Here is an 18,367-nt window from a genome sequence, read left to right as displayed (position 1 = left end):
ATGTCAACCGCCACTAACCCGCCAATCCCAACCATCCTCTCCTCGGCTGCCCCACCCAGTATTGAGCCTCAGTTTTCCCAGGGCACATGCGACGACCCAGCCGAGCTACGCGCGGCGCTGGCGCCGCTGCTGGTTGAGAATGGTGGGCGCTGGACGCTGATGGCAAATGGAGAGGGGTTGGAGAGGGAGTTTCGGTTCAAGACTTTTGCTAGGACTTGGGTGAGTGGCTACTTCTCTCTCTTGAATTCGAACATTAGTGGTTCTTGTTTGCCTATTTCTACGAAATTCATTCGGACGAATAGCCTAGAGGAGAAGCGGTGTGATGTCGACTGAGATGTTATCGTGACGTTGTCTTCGGGAGACGAGCTCATCATCATCTTTTTAGGGGCAATAGAAGACTCTTTTCAATGATGATGGTGAAGAATTGAGAATAAGCTGCTGCTGCTGTCTACTCTACTAAACATGTCACCACCTAGGATTTCATGACAGCCGTATCCCTCCAATGCAAACTCAAAAGTCATCATCCCGAATGGTCCAACGTGAGTCCTTTACCTCTCCCCCCATTCCCTCTCCGCAGCCTCAGCCCCAAATGCCCTTGAACAACAACCTAACCCTCAGCGGCCAGGTCTACAATACAACCTTCATCCGCTGGACAACCCACCACCCGAAAGGCCTCTCCGCGAAGGACATCGAGATGGCCGCCCTCTGCGACAAACTCGCCCAAGAATTTGGCGAGATTCTCCCTGCCGACAGCACAACCTCCTCAACCGCTAAGACTACCACGACGGAGTCAAAACCACCATCGGCAGCATCGGCCTCAACAGCTGGGGCTGATATCCCTTCGTGCGCTTTGTCTGGCTTAGCCAATCGTGCTGCGGGGTCGGCAGGAGAGTGCTGCGTGCCAAAGCACCTGCAAAAGTGACAACACCCCCCCCCCAAAATCTCTCAATTCTCGGAACGAAGCTGTAGATAGATAGCGATTAACATTCACATGTACCATATGACTTCAAACTCATTTCATCTTATGGGTGTATTAAAGAGTCTAATAATTACCGTTTTATGTACAGAGTGATTAGGCTACTAGTTTAGTTATCTTAAACCGCCTGTCCGCCAACGCCCTCCATGAATGCGTTGATACTTGATTCTTTCCCTTTACGTTTCCCGGATTCTTCATCACAGACGTCATAACGTTGTTGTTTCCAACCAAGAAAGCATCATGTCCCTTCTTCTTCTTCTTCTTCTTCTTCTTCTTCTTCTTCTCCTCCCATCGACTCAACAATCTCGCAACCTACTACTCAACACCAAAGGTGAAAACACAACGGCCCTCTGGGAGGACGCACAGCGTCTCACCAAAAGCCAGCGTGGTGGCAAGCAAGGTAAGTTACCCATTTACTGAGTCTTCTTGGCCTTGAGCTGAGCAAGCTTCTTCTCGCGGCGCTTCTTGGCAGCAGCCTCGCCGGCCTCGGTGTCAAGGAAGTAGTCCCACCAGCGGAAGCTGGAAGCGTAGTTGCCAATGAACTTCTCATGGTGCAGGTCGTGGTGGTCGGCACCAGCCCAGAAGGGGATGAAGTGACGCAGAGACCACGGGAAGTCGTAGCCGCTGTGGGCATCGATGGCCTGGAAGAGACGCAGGACGATCCACATGTACATGGTGAAGAGGTGCAGATCGCCGGTGAGCGAGACCCAGACGATGGGGGAGCCGACGACACCGAAGCCGAGGAGCATGACCTCGATCGGGGAGGCGTACTCAGCGGCCAGACCGAAGGGAGCGCTGTAGGTGTGATGCAGCTTGTGGATCGACTTGTAGAGCGGGCCGTAGTGCAGCGCGCGGTGGAACCAGTAGTGCCAGGCGTCCTCGATCACGAAGAAGATGAAGATCTGATAGGCCATCTTCCAGATGGACGGGAACGGGACGCCGTACTCCAGGCCGAAGTAGGTGGCGATGGGGTGGAAGAGCCAGATCTGGGGAAGCTCAACGGTGCAGTGGCCGAGGAGGACGAGCATGGCACAGTCGAACTGCTCCTTCCAGGTCGGGATCTTGGTCTGCTTGGAGTTAGCGAGTGTTTCGACTCTTGAAGGTGTGTTGCAGACGCTGCTGACCTTCTGAATCTTCCAGCGGTTGAAGAAGGGGATGGCGTCGATGATGATCCAAGGGAGGGAACGGCCAAAGTAGACGAGCTCGTGCATGACGAAGCTCATGATGCCGGTAGCAATGGTGTCGTTCTGCATCCAGAGATACCACGCCTATGTCCAGTTAGCTGGTGTTATTATTATTATTATTATAGTTGGGTTGGAAAAGGGGCACATACAGCCCACATGCGCTCGAGAATGTTCAGGTGGACATTAGCCTTTCCCACCTCCTCGAGGACGGTGGTGAATGCGGGAGAAGGGCCAAGGCCGGCAATGGTCGCGTTGCTGCACGCTCAAAAGTCAGCTTGACGTCCAGAACTCATTGGCAGCGATGTCGGTTGATAACATACGGGAATGCGATCCCCATCGCCTGGACTGTTGAGGTCGCCATCGTGGGCGGCGTGGACACGGCGCGACGTTACGACAGGCGGGGCGACGAGAGCAAGGAGACTCTTGAGATTAAAAAAGAAAGTGCAACAAAACCTCTCGATGACGGAAGTCAGAGAGGAAAGACTATTATAAAGGAGAAGATGCACCAACACCTTACACGCGTCGAGTGCCTGTCGCGACGGAGCGGTGACTGAGAAAAACAGCCTGAGAGGTTGTCAGGGGGTGAAATGGGATTTTTTATCGCTGTTCAAGCGCCAGGGAGCAATCGTTGGGTTGGGCGAGCCACAGGGTCCCACTGGCCAATCGCACCAGAATCGGCCCACACGCTTGCAGATGATTCCGGCTCCCGAAGAAGCCAAGTGGGGTTCCAACAGGGTCCATGGTAAATCTTGATTGGCCGCCGAAAGATCGGTCGAACCTGTCCAGCCCAAGCTCCCTGGAGCTTTGGTTCCTGCCAAGCCTGAAACATCCGGTAAGCGCACATTGATGATGCATGCATAAAACGGTGCGATCGTAGCCGACAATGACGCTGATAAGATCAGGGCACTAGGTATGCACAGACGGCTTGGAATGACAGCGGCAAACGCGGGGGATAATGAGTTTTAAGCGCGCTGGCAGTTCTATTTTGTAGTACCTCTCAGGATGGAGCATGTGTAGGCCGATTATCAAGAGCCACGTTGACAGTAGCATGTAGATCTGATATGCAACAAGTGATGTCCGAATACGGGTATGCATGTAAGCAGCTGCTGGGACACAGTGTCAGAAGCTCAGGTCTTAGCCTTCTGCTTGGGTCGCTGGCTGTCAACCCGAAGCGCCCAGTTAAAAGTTCGAACACGGGCATGAGATCATGCTCATCAGGAAGTTGACGGCACAGTGTATTCGACCGCCAACAACCGACGCTTTGCTCACCGGAAGTCAGAAATTAATTGCTCTGCTTCTCTTTCCTGTCTCAGTGTTGAGTTGATGGAATTGCAAAAAGTCAACACATCATCAGAGGAAATCTCGTTTTCGAGTTTTCTTTTTTTTCTTTTCGTAACCGCAAATCATAGCCCAAGTGGCTCTTTGACCCAAAAGACCCGATTCAACGGCGTGATATCTGGACCAAAAACCCACCCACCGCAACTCGCTGACATCTCGGAATCGGGATCTCAAGAGCAAAGCCACAAAAACAGCATCCCCACAGTGGGGAGACCAAGCCGTCCCACGTCCCGGAAAGCCCAACTTCCGGGAGCCAGGCGCATGGCGTGATTCGGGACGTTGAGCTTAACCATCTAAACATTCTGGATTCCGGGAAACGGGCTGCCGATACGGCAAAGTCAGAGAAGAAGTAGTTGTCAGACGAACACGAATTGACACGAACCGGACTTCTGACCGCGCAAGCTCGTCATTTTTTTTTTGGAACAACTCCCCCCCTCTCCCTCCACCCCCCTTTTTTTTTTCTTCTGATTTGTGCCCTAGGATTGCGGTCCGGCTCCGGTACACAGCCCAGCCCCGGCTGTTGAGTCGTCCCAGTCGTTCCCGGTAGTCCTCCCGGTCCTATCCCTGGTACGGAGAAGGTGACCTGGTTGTGACGGCGGGAGTTGGTTGGGAAGATCCCAATCCCACCCACTATGTCGATTGTGGCCGAGTTAGTAGACCCCTTCTTTTTATTTTTCCCACTTGTCCCCCACTCTTCTTTCTCTAAGTCAGCACCACACATCATCTCAGAAGCCTTAACCTCCGTTAACTCGGTCACTTCCGTTCTCCAGCCAGGTCCGTCGTCTGGATGCCCGGATCGACCGTGTGTCTCTGGTGCCCCTGACGTTCGGGCCCGAACATGAGCAACAACAAGTCCAGCTCGCGGCTGCGGCCGAAGCAGGCGCCGCCGAGGTTGGAGCCGGGGCCGTCGCGGCCTCGGCGCTCTCCACGCCCCGTGTGAACCACCTTCTCAAGATTGCCAGGGCCCTCTCCTCCAGCCTGAGCTCTGGCACTCCCCTATCATCGGCCCGGATTCAAAGCCTGCTAGAAAAGTCCGGCCTAACCACCGAATCTCCCGTCCAGCTGCTCGAGGCCAAGAGCCAGTACGAGATCGATGTCGAGTGGCTGTTGGTCGGCAAGGCCACCGTGCAGGTTTACGGCTTGCTGATGAGTGCCTTGCTGGACCAGATCATCCCCCTGAGCGACGACATCTGGTACTGGGACGAGGTGCTCGGCTCCTACCCTTACAGCGTGTTCTACACGGTGCAGACATCCCCTTTGCGCATGTGGCGATGGGGTAAGGACATCTACCTCGAGAGCGTGCATCGCTTTCAACGTATGCTCCGCGAAGAGCTCCCCGATCAACCGCAAGAAGTCTCTCCCGAGGGAGGAGCACCCGGAGGTGGACACGACGAAGCCGAGGAAGTGATGTCGATCGCGCAAACTTACGACGGCTCGTCCATCCTTCGCCACCCGCACGCTCGGGTCCTTGGGCCTTGGCACTCCTACCTGTCAAAACACTGGCGGCAGTTTTATCGCATCGTCCGGCAGAGCATCCGCGAGCGCAGCATCACCGACATCCAGCGCCGGCTGCTGTCGCGGGTCGATATCGGCCGCTCCGAGGCCCGGCAGAAACAAGCCCGCTTGCGCAAGCTCCGCGAGATGACTGCTACCGGTCTGGGCGTGCTGTTGGACGAGGGGCTGAACTTCAGTGATGCCCAGCATGACGAGTGGAAGAGCATGCTGGAGCGGAGTGTTGCGCTGATGGACATGATTCTGCCGTCGGTGCTGTGTCTGGATCTGAATGTCAATGAGTTCGAGGATCAGGTATTCAAGGGCGTGCAGGAGGATCCGGAGCTGTCGGTGCAGGCTGAGACGGCACATCCGGCTGAGAGACCTGCCGTGCTGGCGCGCAGGTTGTTGGCTCTGTTGCAGTATGGTTTGCCTGAACATCGGGTTGCTATGCAGCAGGTTGTGAGGGAGAATGGGCGGCCTTCGGGTCTGGTCAGGTACTGGCTCCCGGCGACGGCGCTGCTGGTGTCATCGTCGACGATCCTGAGGATCCTGGTCAATAAGCAGGATGATATCGTTAACTGGATCGTCAACTTTGGCGCTACCGTGCGCGACTTTTGGTTCAACTGGGTTGTGGAGCCCGTGCGCAAGATCGTGGGCACCATTCGGCATGAGGAGACCAGCGAGATTGCGATCATGAGCCGTGACAGCTTAAAGGCTGATCGTGAGAGCCTAGAGCGCATGGTTGTTGAGTTCGCGATGGATAACCCGGATATTGCGGTCGGCAACTCGTCCATCTCGGAGCAGGAGCTGTTCGAGATTCGGTCCAAGGTTAAGGAGGGCGATGTCACGCCCGTGCTGAAGGCCTACGAGAAGGACCTGCGCCGGCCGATTGTGGGAGCTATTCGTGGTGATCTCGTCCGCTCGCTGCTGATCCAGGTGCAGAAGACCAAGGTTGATCTGGAGGTTGCTATTAGTGGGATCGATGCTTTGTTGAAGAGCCAGGAGCTGGTATTTGGATTTGTGGGGTTGACACCGAGCGTGTTGGGTATGTTTCCTCTCCCTTCTCCTCCTCCCTCCCCCCCCCCTTCTTTCTATCCCTGAAGAAACCAAGCATTGCTTTGCTAACATGAGTCCAGTTCTCTACGGCATCTTTCAATATCTCCGCACAGTCTTCGGCAGCCGGGCTGGCCTGCGCCGGGGCCAGCGTGTCCGCCGCGCGATCCGGGTGCTCCGCAAGATTGACCGCATTCTGTCCGAGGCAACTACATCGGAGAACAACATGATCTCGTACCGGGATCACGGTCTGCTGGTGTGTGAGGTGCACGTGCTGCGTCAGCTAGCACATGGTGTCTTGCCTGGCGAAGTCGAGAAGGAGTTCCTGGAGGACCTCGATGATCTGACGAATTTGAAGAGCATCCAGGTGCAGATGAAGGCGCTGGAGAGGATCAGGTGGGCATATGCTGAGTATTTGGGACGGATGAGGTAAGCCGGAGGCAGAAGGTTCGTTTCATCCTCGCGCGTGGCATGGGTATCTTCTTCTGGCCATAGCCGTTAGGGGGAGGTATGGGATTGATTTGGAGTTGGATGGAAATAAAGGGGATGGACGGAACAGTGATTTTGTGAACACGGGCACGTAGACAAAGCATCCAACACGTACAGGGTCGGCATGATCGGATGAGAAGGTTGGGACGCAATTTGATGGGTAGCATGAAGAGAAACTTTATAGAAACTACCTAGACGGTGGCTCGAGGGTTGGGCACTCAAGAATCAAGAAAAGCGGGGGAAAGAGGGGGGGGTTTTGGGTCCAAACCACTGCCGTCACCTCTCTTCTGTAAAATCAAAATCATACGTACTATTCATATAACTGCCAGAGAATCATGATATACGGTTACTCCATATATGTTGTGCTCGTCTCTCCTTCAATGCAGGGGCTTGACGTCGTCGCTCCCTATGGTGGATTGATTCCCCCCCCCCCCCTTTTTATCTCTTGGGCCGTCCTTATCAATACGGCGGGGCACTAAAAAATAATCTGTGAAAGCCAACCACCGCCAGGGACCGGAAGATAGTGGGGCTTCCCCCTGGCTGCTTGCACCGCTTTCACCGTCGATTTTGGCAGCCCAGGGGCCAGGAACGCCAAGGCCAGGCAACTGAGAAGTCACGGGCCAGCTGTTGCTGTGGCCCTCTAGGCTCCTCTAACTCGGCCAGAGGCCCGCCCCACCAGTGTGGCCTGCACTGTGGGCTGGGGAAACTGCCTGCCCGCTGCGTCGTCAGAAGCCTGATGTGGATGTCTATGCCTTGTCGATGAGGCTCCCACTGGGAACTGCTCCAAGTCACACACACTTCCACTGATGAGAACAGTGAACGCTGATCCACGTCTGTGAGAGTGACTGACTGACTGACGGGTCACGGCAATCCGTCACGGATAATCGTTGATCAACAACAACCTTTGGGTCCATCTAATCGATACGCCAGACCGTGCCAGTGCCGCAGCACTGACACCGCCTTGCAAGGACACGCGCACTGCACTTCTTGGGCGAGTGAATCAAAAGGACACAATTGCTGCACCACAGCCCGACTTCCGTCCAGTCCAGTCCGGTCCAGTCCAGTCCAGTGCCTTTTGAATCTTCGGATCAACACAGCCGTTGTTGAGCAGCAGCACCCACAGCAGCAGGACCGTTAGCGTCGAACTGCTCCGTGGATCCCACAACACAGCAGCATCAAGCCAGCCATACATACTTCGTAACCATCCATTCACCTCTCGGTGACTGGGTCTTCTGTTGCAGGTGCGTCGCGTCGGCTTAGTGCGGACTGCAGTCTATCCCCCTCCTCCTGCCCTCTCTCTCTCTCTCCTCCTCCTCCTCCCTCCCTCCCTCCTCCTCTCTCTCTCTCCTCCTCCTCTCTCTCTCTCCTCCTCTCTCTCTCTCTGCGATTCCCTCCGTCAGTCATCTGTCATCTACCTATTCTCCCCCCTCTTCAACCTCGACACCGTCTCCAGCAAGCCCGCCACTTGCCCCCTGCACGCAACCGCTGCCGTTGCTGTTGGCGAGACGACAATTCCCACCTACCGCTCGGTTTTGCTCTGCTACCTGTCCGCTTGCTTGCTTGCTTGCCTCGTTTCGCGCAACGCTTTCTCCAGGAAGCACAAACCAGCAGCGACACAGGCATATAACACACATACACACGTTGTTACCCTCGACACCGGCAACAGAAAACGACTAACCTGCGCTGCTCAGTCCGCTTCAGCCCGGCCCGACCTTTTGTGTTCGTCGCGCCTCGGAATCTCAAAACGCAACGATACCCCTCGGATCTGTCCTCGACGTCCCGAGACAGCTGTCCTTTCATTGAACATTCGGCCATCACGCGGCAACGCAAACCAAAAAGCAACCACCGGCCAGCCAGCTAGACCGACTTATCGTTTTATCCAGCGACAAACCGTTTGTTCCGCTTCTGAGCCTAGCTCCGAGGCGACTCTATCCTCCGTATCCGAAGCCGGCGCTCTTTTTGTGTTATTCTTTCCTACAGTCCAGCCGCTACTATGTCATCCAGTAACAGGAACTACGATTTCTTGGTAAATCGCGCCCCTTCCCCTATCTCTTGCGATAAGCTGTCGCACATATCTCGCAGGCCGGGCGGAGCCTTGCGCAATATGTATCCATTTATGCTTCGATAAACATAATGCTGACCGGGTTGTACTCCGCAACAGATCAAGCTGCTGCTGATCGGCGACTCGGGCGTGGGCAAGTCGTGCTGCCTGCTCCGCTTCAGCGAGGACTCCTTCACACCGTCGTTCATCACAACCATCGGTATCGACTTCAAGATCCGTACGATCGAGCTCGATGGCAAGCGCGTGAAGCTGCAGATCTGGGATACCGCCGGCCAGGAGCGCTTCCGCACCATTACCACGGCCTACTACCGCGGCGCCATGGGTATCCTGCTGGTCTATGATGTGACGGATGAGCGCTCGTTCAACAGTACGTTTTTGCCGCCCGCCCCCCCCCCTTCCCCATTCCCTTTTTACACTTGAGACAATCACAAGAGTAGGAAGCTAACGCATCCCAGATATCCGCACCTGGTTTGCCAACGTCGAGCAACATGCCTCGGAAGGCGTCAACAAGATCTTGATCGGCAACAAGTGCGACTGGTAGGAGAAACGCGTAGTCTCCACGGAGCGCGGGCAGGCCCTGGCCGACGAGCTGGGCATCCCCTTCCTCGAGGTCTCCGCCAAGACGAACTACAACATCGATAAAGCCTTCTACAGCCTCGCCGCCGACATCAAGAAGCGCTTGATTGACAACCAGCAGAAGCAGGAACAGGCGGCAGCGGGTAATAACGTTAACGTTGCGGGCCAGGGTGGGGGAGAGGGGAGCGGGAAGTGCTGCTAAGCGTTTTTGTTTGGCGGGAAGAGAAGGTATTTATCTTTTAAGATATCATTTTTTTTGGGTGGTTGGGTTGGGTTGTGATGGACGATGGATGATGGGGAAGTGAGGTATGGCAACGACATGATACGGCACGGCACAGTACGGCACCCGAGAACGCACGATATAGCATGGCATGGCACGCGCAACGACAGTCTATGGTTTCCAGCTTATATTGACGAAGCCTGTGGTTCTCTCCTGTCTCTCTCTCTCTCTCTCTCTCTCTCTCTCTCTCTCTTCTCTCTTTTGCAACAATTCCCAACCGATCCGATCCGTGTTTCTCATTGTTGGACGACGCCCGGGTATAAGCGATCGTAGGGAGATGAGTCCATAAAATGCTGAACTACGGTTGAGATGTTCGGGTCGTTGCGTGCTATGGGAATAAGAACGGGATGGGATGGTTCAGTTGGGGGAAACAGGCTAAACTGTGTCGGGTGTCGGTCTGCGCGTAGGGTAGGTGGGATTTGGGGAGGGAGGAGGGAGGGTCGATTCGAGAATAAGGGGACGGACGGCTCGAAGCCCGAGTTAATGGTTCAGCTTCGGGTCCTGTATTGTTGCCTTTTGCTGCCTAAAGAAGGGGAGGAAGAAGGGGGGGAGGATAGCGAGGGATTAGGTTAGTTGTTGGAGAGGCAAACATCCAAGCGAGGCGTTGGCCAGATCCTCCCGGTTGTTTGTCGTTACAAGGTAAAGGAGGAATGGAGATGTATCAGAGGTGAGATCGAGATCGGCGATTGGGCTGTGTGTACTTCGTCTGGTTTTGTCAATTGGGAGGAAGGAGGGTTTATGAGGGGTGGAGACCTCAAGATTTTCTTTTCTCCTACCTAGAGATCACTAGAGGTAAACGGAACTGTTTGGTCAGTCACATGCCAAAGAAGGGAGGAGGGGTGAACGCAAAGCTCCTTTTGCAAAGCTATCTTATTGCTCTCTCTCTCTCTCTCTATGGGTTATGGAGTTTTTCGGGTCCTTTTTTTTTCCTTTTCTCTTTTTTTCTTTTGTCTATCTTCACAGTAATATACATTTAACGTATCACATTTGATTCTTAACATTTGATTCTTATTGCTTTACTGATATTAAGCTGAAGTGAATTGGTATTGTTGATTCTGGCTCACTGGAATGATGATAGCTTCGGATGGATGATCCCCATGCAGGTTCTGATAAATAAACCATAGACACTACTATAGCAAGTAGAGGCAAACAAATGAAGGGCATCTCAACAGACATTACATTATCAATTTAACGATAATGCACATAATCTAAACAATTTATAAATGCAGCCCAAATGAACCCCGTCTAAGATGCAACGCCTTTATCCCAAACCAAACACATGCGACATAAAACAAAAACCAAACTAAAATATCCCATCCTGAGACATAAGCATTCACGTATAACATGTAACATGTATCCCACAGATCATCATCAAGATGATAAAAATGATGCCAGCAGCGCGAGCCGAGAGTGTCTACAACTGATCCTTTGCGTGCGTGTGCGCGCCTGTGTGCGTGTGCGTGTGTGTGTGTGTGTGGCTGTAGTCTAGCTATCGGAGATCTTTAAGAGACAATGACAACATGAAACAGAAACAGAAACAAAACAGGAAATCCAACAACATGTTTTAGTTGCTCTAAACCATCCGAAGAAAATAAAGTATCACAAAATCAAGACAATACCGCTCAAAAGCTGCTGCTCCCAAACTAAGTCACGCCTCCCCCCACCCCTTCTCATGCTCCGAGATCAGGATCAGGACATGACCAGCGCGAGCAGCGCCATGCGGCAGTACAGGCCATATCTCATCTGTGATTACCAAGTTAGCAAACACCCCACAACCAAGTACTATGACTGAGGCTCACCTGTCTGAAATAAGCTGCCCGCTGATCAAAGTCCACCTCCTCAGCAACCTCCTCATTCCTCGGCAATGGGTGCATCACCACCGTCGTCGGCTTAGCATACTTCAGCGTGCTGTAGTCAATCCTGTATGAGTCCTTGACCGCCTCGAACTCCGCGAGGCTCGGGAACCGCTCCTTCTGCACACGCGTGCAGTACAGGACGTCAGTGCGGCCCAAAATCTCGGGCGTGAGCGCCTCGCTCTCACACAGCAACTGTCCGGCATCAACAAGCTGCTGGCGCACCGCGGGCGGCAGGCGCAAGGCCTTGGGCGAGACAAGCTGCACCTTGACCTGGTAGTGGCGTAGCAGGTAGACGAGGGAGTGCACGGGACGGCCGTACAGCAGGTCGCCGACGAAGGTGATGGTCAGGCCCTGCATGGTGCCGAGCTCCTCGCGGATGGTGAAGAGGTCGAGGAAGGCCTGTGTCGGGTGCTCCTTGCTGCCGTTGCCGCCATTAATGACGGGGACGGGGCAGTACTTCTTGGCGACGTCAACACACTTCTCGTCGGGGTGGCGAAGGACGATGGCGTCGCTGTAGTTGGCCAGCGTGCGAAGGGTGTCCTGGAGGGTCTCGCCCTTCTGGACGGACGAGGTCGAGGTCTGGATAGGGATGGTCCGCCCACCCAGGCGCTGCATGGCAGCGTCAAACGAGGCCGATGTGCGGGTCGAGGGCTCGTAGAACAGCGTGCAGAGAACCTTACCGCGGAGGATGTCGAGGACGCCCTCACGCTGCACGCCCAGACGCATCTCCTGGGCGATCTGGAAGAGCAGGTGCAGATCGGCACGAGTGAATTGCGTCACCGACAGGACGTGCGACTTCTTGAAAGACGAGGGAGCAGCAAGCATTTCCTGTAGGGGCGAGACGAGAGGCGGGTGCAGGGGAAGGGGCGGGGCAAGCTCTTCGACGATCGAGCCGCGAGGACCGGCAGCGCCAGCAGAGGCCGGGGCGACCTCAGCGCTCTTCGACCGGCCGTAAGCCGACGACCAGGCCGCAGCCTGAGCCTTGAAACGAGTCTCAGTCGGGGTCTCCGGGGCAGGGGAGACGGGGAAAGGCTTGGATCGGACGACAGGCGACGAGACGTTGACAGTCGGGAGCGCACCGTAAGTCGACATATCGGCACCCTTGGGCGGGATGGGCTGGAAGACGCCGTCCAGGCAGGCAACCTGATCCTGGAACGTAACGCGCTGGACGACGCCCTTGAGGACCTTGCCGGCGAAGGGCGACCAGACACCCTCAGTCGGGACGGCGAAAGCACGGTCGAGCTCGATCTCGACGGTCGCGCCGACTTGGTCGTGCAGCTCGAAGATCTCCTTCGGGTTGTCGTGCAGGCGGGTCTTGACGTAGTCAACGGTGAGCCTGCCATCCACAACCGCAGTGAGGAGCAGCGGCAGGGCATCGGCAATGCCAACGGTGACATCAGCCTCCTTCTTGAGGAAGTGAGCCAGCTGGTAGGGCAAGCTGCCAATGGAGAAGACGTCGATGATGGGCAGGTGTTCCCACAGAGCCTCCTGGTCTTCGGGCGTCGGCAGGAAGTGGCAGCCGGGGCAGTCCTTCTGCGATAGGAAGAGCGAGTAGACGCAGACGTCGCAGGTGACCTTGAGACCCTTCTGCTTGCCGAGGGTGATCAGCTTGATGTCGTCCTTGGTGGTCACGGCCGACACGTGGATGCGGCGATTGTGCAGGCTGGCCAGGAGCAGGATGGAGGCCAGGTCGGTCGTGCGGGCATCCGTGATGATGGGCTTGTGCTTGGGCCAGGCGTCGAAGTGAGCCTCAACCTGGGTGACCTTGCTGATATTGTCCGACAGGTGGTTGAAGGGGATAAAAAGAGAGCCGACCTCACCGGCGACACTGCTGATCTGGTTAGCATTGTCAGAGGTGGCCGTGATGGACAGGTTGAAGTCGCAGTAGACGCCGCGCTTGCTGTTCTGCTGGGCCACCTTGAGTGACTTGACGTCCGAGATCGAACCGTCCTTGCTGACCGGCATAATCCTAATCATGCTGTAGCCAGCAGCGATCGAGGCCTGGGTGACGCGCTGGAGATCTTCCGAATCGCGAGTGACCAGGCCGGGAACAAAGGCGGCGATGTTGATCAAGCCAGGCAGCTGGATGGTGCGATGGCTGGTATGGTAATCGCGCATGCTGATCTCGAGGTCGTAGTGCCGGGCAAGCGCCTCGATGAGGATCTTGGCGTTCTTGACGTTGGTGACCAGCGGGATCTGGTAGTCAACGGCCATACGACGAGTCTTGTAGCCCTTGCTGACGTAGTTGGCCGGGCGGCGGTACTTGTTGTTGGACGGCAGGTTGATGTACAGGTCGATCATGTTGTTTGCCAGGTGCTGGGTTAGCGAGTACTCTGACTTCTGGTCATCCTCGTCCTTGCCGAGCACCTCGAGGTACTGAACCTGGATGCCGTGGCTGCCGAAGAAGTCGGCGGTACCGGCCGTGGCGAACAGCTTGAAGCCCATCTCCTGCAGCTTGCGGACCGAGGGAAGCATCTCTTCCTTGTCTTTGTACGAGCCGATCGATAGGAGAATGTTCTTCTGCGGGATCTTGAAGCCGGTCGACAGTAGAGCCTTCAGGTAGGCCTCATACTTGTCGGCACCGAAGCAGGCGACCTCACCAGTGGAAGCCATCTCGACACCCAAAACGGGGTCGGCACCCGACAGACGCGAGAAGGAGAACTGGGGCACCTTGACACCGATGCAATTGGCCGGACGGTCGATGGGCGGGTAGGCCTCGAATGGGATGCCCATGATAGCCTTGGTGGCCATCTCAATGAGGTCGACGCCCATGACCTTGGACACGAAGGGGAAGGAACGCGAGGCACGGACGTTGCACTCGATGACCTTAATGTCGTTATCTTTGGCGATGAACTGAATGTTAAAGGGGCCAGTGACGTTAAGAGCGGCGCCTATCTTGCGGGTGGCCTCCTCGATGCGCTGGATGGTCGTCTGCGACAAGTCCTGAGGCGGCAGGATGAGCGTGGCGTCACCCGAGTGCACACCGGCGTTCTCGACGTGCTCCGAGATGAAGTGGCCGACAAGCTTGCCATCCTTGGCAACAGCGTCCATCTCGATCTCCTTGGCGTTCTCGATGTACTTGGTGATGACAACAGGATGCTCAGGAGAGACCTCGGCAGCCTGCTGCAGGTAGTTCTCCAGGTCGCCCTCAGAGTAGACCGTGTTCATGGCAGCGCCAGAGAGCACATAGGACGGGCGCACCAGCACGGGGTACGAGACCTTCTGACAGAAAGCCTTGGCCTCCTCGAAGCTGGTCAGCTCCTTCCAGGTCGGCTGGTCAACGCCGATGCGGTCAAGCATGCGCGAGAACTTGTAACGGTTCTCGGCCGTGTCGATCATCTCGGGAGAGGTACCGAGGATCTTGACGCCCGCGCGGTGAAGGTGAAGGGCGATGTTGTTGGGGGTCTGACCGCCCATGGCGCCCAGGACACCGGACGAACCCTCGAGTTCGTAGATATCGAGAACAGTCTCCAGGTTGATGTTCTCGAAATAAAGCTTATCGGCCTCGTCGAAGTCGGTCGATACCGTTTCGGGGTTAAACTTTTTTTTTGGCCAGTTAGCATTTCTGCTGTCTTCTAAAACTCTAGGCAGGGGACACTCACGTTGACCATCATGGTCTTGAAGCCGTTCTCACGAAGGGTGCGGATGGCGCGGACGGAGCACCAGTCGAACTCAACCGAGGAACCGATACGGTATACACCAGAACCCAGGACCATGACACCGTGGTCGTTGAAGGTCACGTCATGCTCGCTGGCATTGTACGTCAGGTACAGGTAGTTGGTGTAGGCCGGGAACTCGGCAGCAACGGTATCGATCTGCTTGACGAAGGGGACGATGCCAGCATCCAGACGCATGCTGCGCACAGCAAGCTCGGTCATGCCCCAGAACTTCGCGATTTGTCGGTCGCAGAAGCCGAGCTGCTTGGCCTGGAGCAGCAGACCAGGGCGCAGCGGCTCTCCAGCAGCCTTGAGCTCCTTCATCTTCTTAGCGAAGTCGCTCAGGCCCTTGAGGCGGTCGAGGAACCACTTGTCGATCTTGGTCAGCTCCCAGATGCGCTGGACCGAGTAGCCGGCAGCCATGGCGTTGGCGATGGCGAACAGGCGCTGGTCAGAGGGCGTCTGCAGCTCATCGTCAATCGACATGAGCGCGGGCGTCTCGTTGAAGCCGAGGTTATGATAATCGATAGCGCGGATGGCCTTCTGAATGGCTTCCTCGAAGGTCCTGCCAATGCTCATGACTTCACCAACTGACTTCATGGACGAGCCCAGCTGAGTCGACACGCGGGTGAACTTCTTCAGATCCCAGCGCGGCATCTTAACCACAACGTAGTCGAGAGAAGGCTCGAAGCAAGCGCAGGTGACCTTGGTCACGCTGTTCTTGATGTCCTTCAAGGGGATGCCGAGACCCAGCTTGGCAGCGATGAAGGCCAAGGGGTAGCCGGTAGCCTTGGACGCCAGGGCCGAGGAACGGGACAGACGGGCGTTGACCTCGATGATGCAGTACTCCTTGGAGAAGGGATTGAGCGCATACTGGATGTTGCACTCGCCAACGACACCAAGGTGGCGGATGACGTTGATGGCCGTCGTCCGCAGCATGTTGTAGTCCTCATCCGACAGGGTCTGCGAGGGAGCAACGACGATAGAGTCGCCGGTATGAATACCGAGGGGATCGAAATTCTCCATGTTGCAGACAGTAATGCAGTTGTCCTGGCAGTCGCGCACGACTTCGTACTCGATCTCCTTCCAGCCTTTCATACTGCGCTCGATCAGCACCTGAGGGCTGGCGGCAAAGGCCTTGTTGCATAGGTCAAGGAGCTCGGCCTCATTGTTGGCGAAACCGCTACCCAGGCCACCGAGTGCATAAGCAGCACGCACGATGACGGGGAAGCCGATCTCTTTGACCACACGGAGGGCCTCCTCGACGTTATTGGCAGCAGCCGACTTGGCGCACTTTTCACCGATGGCCTCCATGGCCTTGGCGAAGAGTTCGCGGTCCTCAGTCGTGATGATAGTCTCGATGGGAGTACCCAAGACCTTCACGCCAAGCTTCTCGAACTCGTCCTTGAGCTGGATACCAACCTGCAGGGCGGTTTGACCACCAAAGGTGCAGTAGATGGCATCCGGCCTCTCGTAGACGATGACCTTGCGCACAAAGTCGGCATTGACCGGCAGGAAGTAGACCTTGTCGGCGAGACCCTTGGAAGTCTGGATGGTGGCGATGTTGGGGTTAATGAGGACAGTGTAGATACCTTCCTCCTTCAGTGCCTTGATCGCCTGGCTACCCGAGTAGTCGAACTCGCCGGCCTGGCCGATGCTGAGACCACCACTACCCAGGATGAGCACCTTCTTGACCGAGACGCGAGGGTTGCGCCGGTTGTTCTCCTCAACAGTGCCACCGGGGAACTCGACGCCCTTCTGCAGCAGGCTGCTGTCAGCCGCGCACTTGGCGACGGTCTGAATGAACACGTCGAAGAGAAACTCGGTATCCCGGGGTCCCGGCGTGCTTTCGGGATGGAACTGCACGCTGAAGTGAGGGCGATCAACATGCATAATACCCTCGTTGGTGCCATCGTTGGCGTTGATGAAGAGCTCCTTCCAGCCCTCGGGCAGAGTGGCAGCATCGACGGCAAAGCCGTGGTTCTGAGAGGTAATGTGGCACTTGCCCGTCACCATGCTAGTGCACGGGATGTTGTGGCCACGGTTGCCGAACTTAAGCTTGACCGTCTTCGCGCCAGCAGCCCGAGCCAGAAGCTGGTGGCCCAGGCAAATGCCGAAAATGGGTGTACGGTTGGCCTCAAGAGCCTTGCGCACACGCTCGACGGTCTCCTGGACGATAGCTGGGTCACCAGGACCGTTCGAGATGAACAAACCATCGTAAGTCTCGTCCAGGAAGTCGTAGTCCCAGGGGCAGACCAGGACCTCGACACCGCGCTTCAGGAAGCAGCGCAGCTGGTTGTACTTCATGCCGACATCGACGCAGAGGATGCGCAGGGGACGCCCCGAGGGATGCTTCAGGGCGGTGCCCTCCGGGGGTTTGTAGAGCTTGGGAGTCTTGATGGACACTATTCAATAAGAATACACGGTCAGCAAGAACAGGCTCTTATTATTGCGACTTGGGGCGCTCGCGGCAGATCAAGAAACTCGCCTTCGGCCACCAAGTTCTTCTTGTTGGGGTTAACCCAGTCGACAGTCTCAAAGTACGGCCTCCAGTCGCCGGGGATGCCGGGCAGCCCAGCACCCTCCGCATGGCCATTGACGCCGTTGGGCAGGCCACGCCTCTGCTGGAGCATGCGGCCCAGCATGCTACCCTTCTCGCGGATGCGCTTCGTCAGGGCGCGCGTGTCAACGCCGTACATGGCAGGTATGCCCTGCTCCTTGAGCCATGTGCCGAGCGAGGACTGCGCCAGGAAGTGGGAGAAGTCCTCGCCAGCGTATGTGGCTGTCACAAGGCCGGCGATATGGATCTTGTTGGACTCGAAGTGGGCGGGGAGGTCGCGTAGGATGTCGTCCAGCGCGTCCCTAGGCGGCACGCCGTAGTTGCCAACCAGGGGGAAGGTGATGACGAGGATCTGGCCGCGGTAGGAGGGGTCCGTCACCGACTCAGGATAGCCCACCATACCCGTCTGGAAGACCAGCTCGCCAGAGATACTTTTGGGGGCGCCAAAGCTGTAGCCCTGGTAGACCGAGCCGTCCTCCAGTTCCAGGGTGACCAGCCTCTGAGTGTCGGCGGCATCAATGTAGGCCGTCGCGGGCCTATACACTGTTTCGGCGGCCATTTTTGATGGTGACTGATTAATGGAAGGAAAAGATTGTTATTTTTTTATGTGTTGGAAATGGAGAAAGGGAAAAAAAAAGAGAAATTGAGGAGATGAGGAATGAAGAGTCAAAGCGATCGATCTGAGGAAGATGCACGTGCTCTGAGCTCTTGTGATGCAGTGCCCCGAGAGAGGATGATGGATGGAGGGGCAGGACTGTCCTGTGATCGGTGTAAGTCAGAGAGGGAAGCCGGATGGTCAAGGAGTCGGCTTGGGATGATGTCAGAGCTGAAAGAAGTCGCTTC

The 18,367-nt window shown here is 56.0% G+C and overlaps 5 protein-coding genes across 5 annotated transcripts; 3 read left to right on the top strand and 2 right to left on the bottom strand.

The window, feature by feature from the left end:
• Nucleotides 1–922, top strand: CTHT_0032640 (uncharacterized protein; the record flags this gene model as incomplete). The annotated part of the gene is made up of 2 exons (XM_006693639.1): nt 1–219; nt 578–922. 2 exons carry the CDS (start codon nt 1–3, stop codon nt 920–922), a joined length of 564 nt encoding a protein of 187 aa, XP_006693702.1.
• Nucleotides 923–1,389: 467 nt separating this feature from the next.
• CTHT_0032630 (uncharacterized protein) lies at nt 1,390–2,521 on the bottom strand (the record flags this gene model as incomplete). The annotated part of the gene is made up of 3 exons (XM_006693638.1): nt 1,390–2,244; nt 2,310–2,415; nt 2,481–2,521. The coding sequence occupies 3 exons, from the start codon at nt 2,519–2,521 to the stop codon at nt 1,390–1,392; spliced, it is 1,002 nt and encodes a 333-aa protein (XP_006693701.1).
• Nucleotides 2,522–4,130: 1,609 nt separating this feature from the next.
• Nucleotides 4,131–6,478, top strand: CTHT_0032620 (uncharacterized protein; the record flags this gene model as incomplete). The annotated part of the gene is made up of 3 exons (XM_006693637.1): nt 4,131–4,147; nt 4,269–6,037; nt 6,129–6,478. 3 exons carry the CDS (start codon nt 4,131–4,133, stop codon nt 6,476–6,478), a joined length of 2,136 nt encoding a protein of 711 aa, XP_006693700.1.
• A 2,049-nt stretch (nt 6,479–8,527) lies between these two features.
• CTHT_0032610 (uncharacterized protein) lies at nt 8,528–9,374 on the top strand (the record flags this gene model as incomplete). The annotated part of the gene is made up of 3 exons (XM_006693636.1): nt 8,528–8,560; nt 8,696–8,963; nt 9,151–9,374. 3 exons carry the CDS (start codon nt 8,528–8,530, stop codon nt 9,372–9,374), a joined length of 525 nt encoding a protein of 174 aa, XP_006693699.1.
• Nucleotides 9,375–11,141: 1,767 nt separating this feature from the next.
• On the bottom strand, nt 11,142–18,083 carry CTHT_0032600 (uncharacterized protein; the record flags this gene model as incomplete). The annotated part of the gene is made up of 4 exons (XM_006693635.1): nt 11,142–11,195; nt 11,252–14,848; nt 14,911–17,358; nt 17,421–18,083. 4 exons carry the CDS (start codon nt 18,081–18,083, stop codon nt 11,142–11,144), a joined length of 6,762 nt encoding a protein of 2,253 aa, XP_006693698.1.
• Between the last annotated feature and the right edge of the window lie 284 nt (nt 18,084–18,367).

This window comes from Thermochaetoides thermophila (genome assembly GCF_000221225.1).
Source record: "Thermochaetoides thermophila DSM 1495 unplaced genomic scaffold scf7180000011816, whole genome shotgun sequence".
NCBI lineage: Eukaryota > Fungi > Ascomycota > Sordariomycetes > Sordariales > Chaetomiaceae > Thermochaetoides > Thermochaetoides thermophila.
This window is presented reverse-complemented; position numbering and strand designations above follow the sequence as displayed.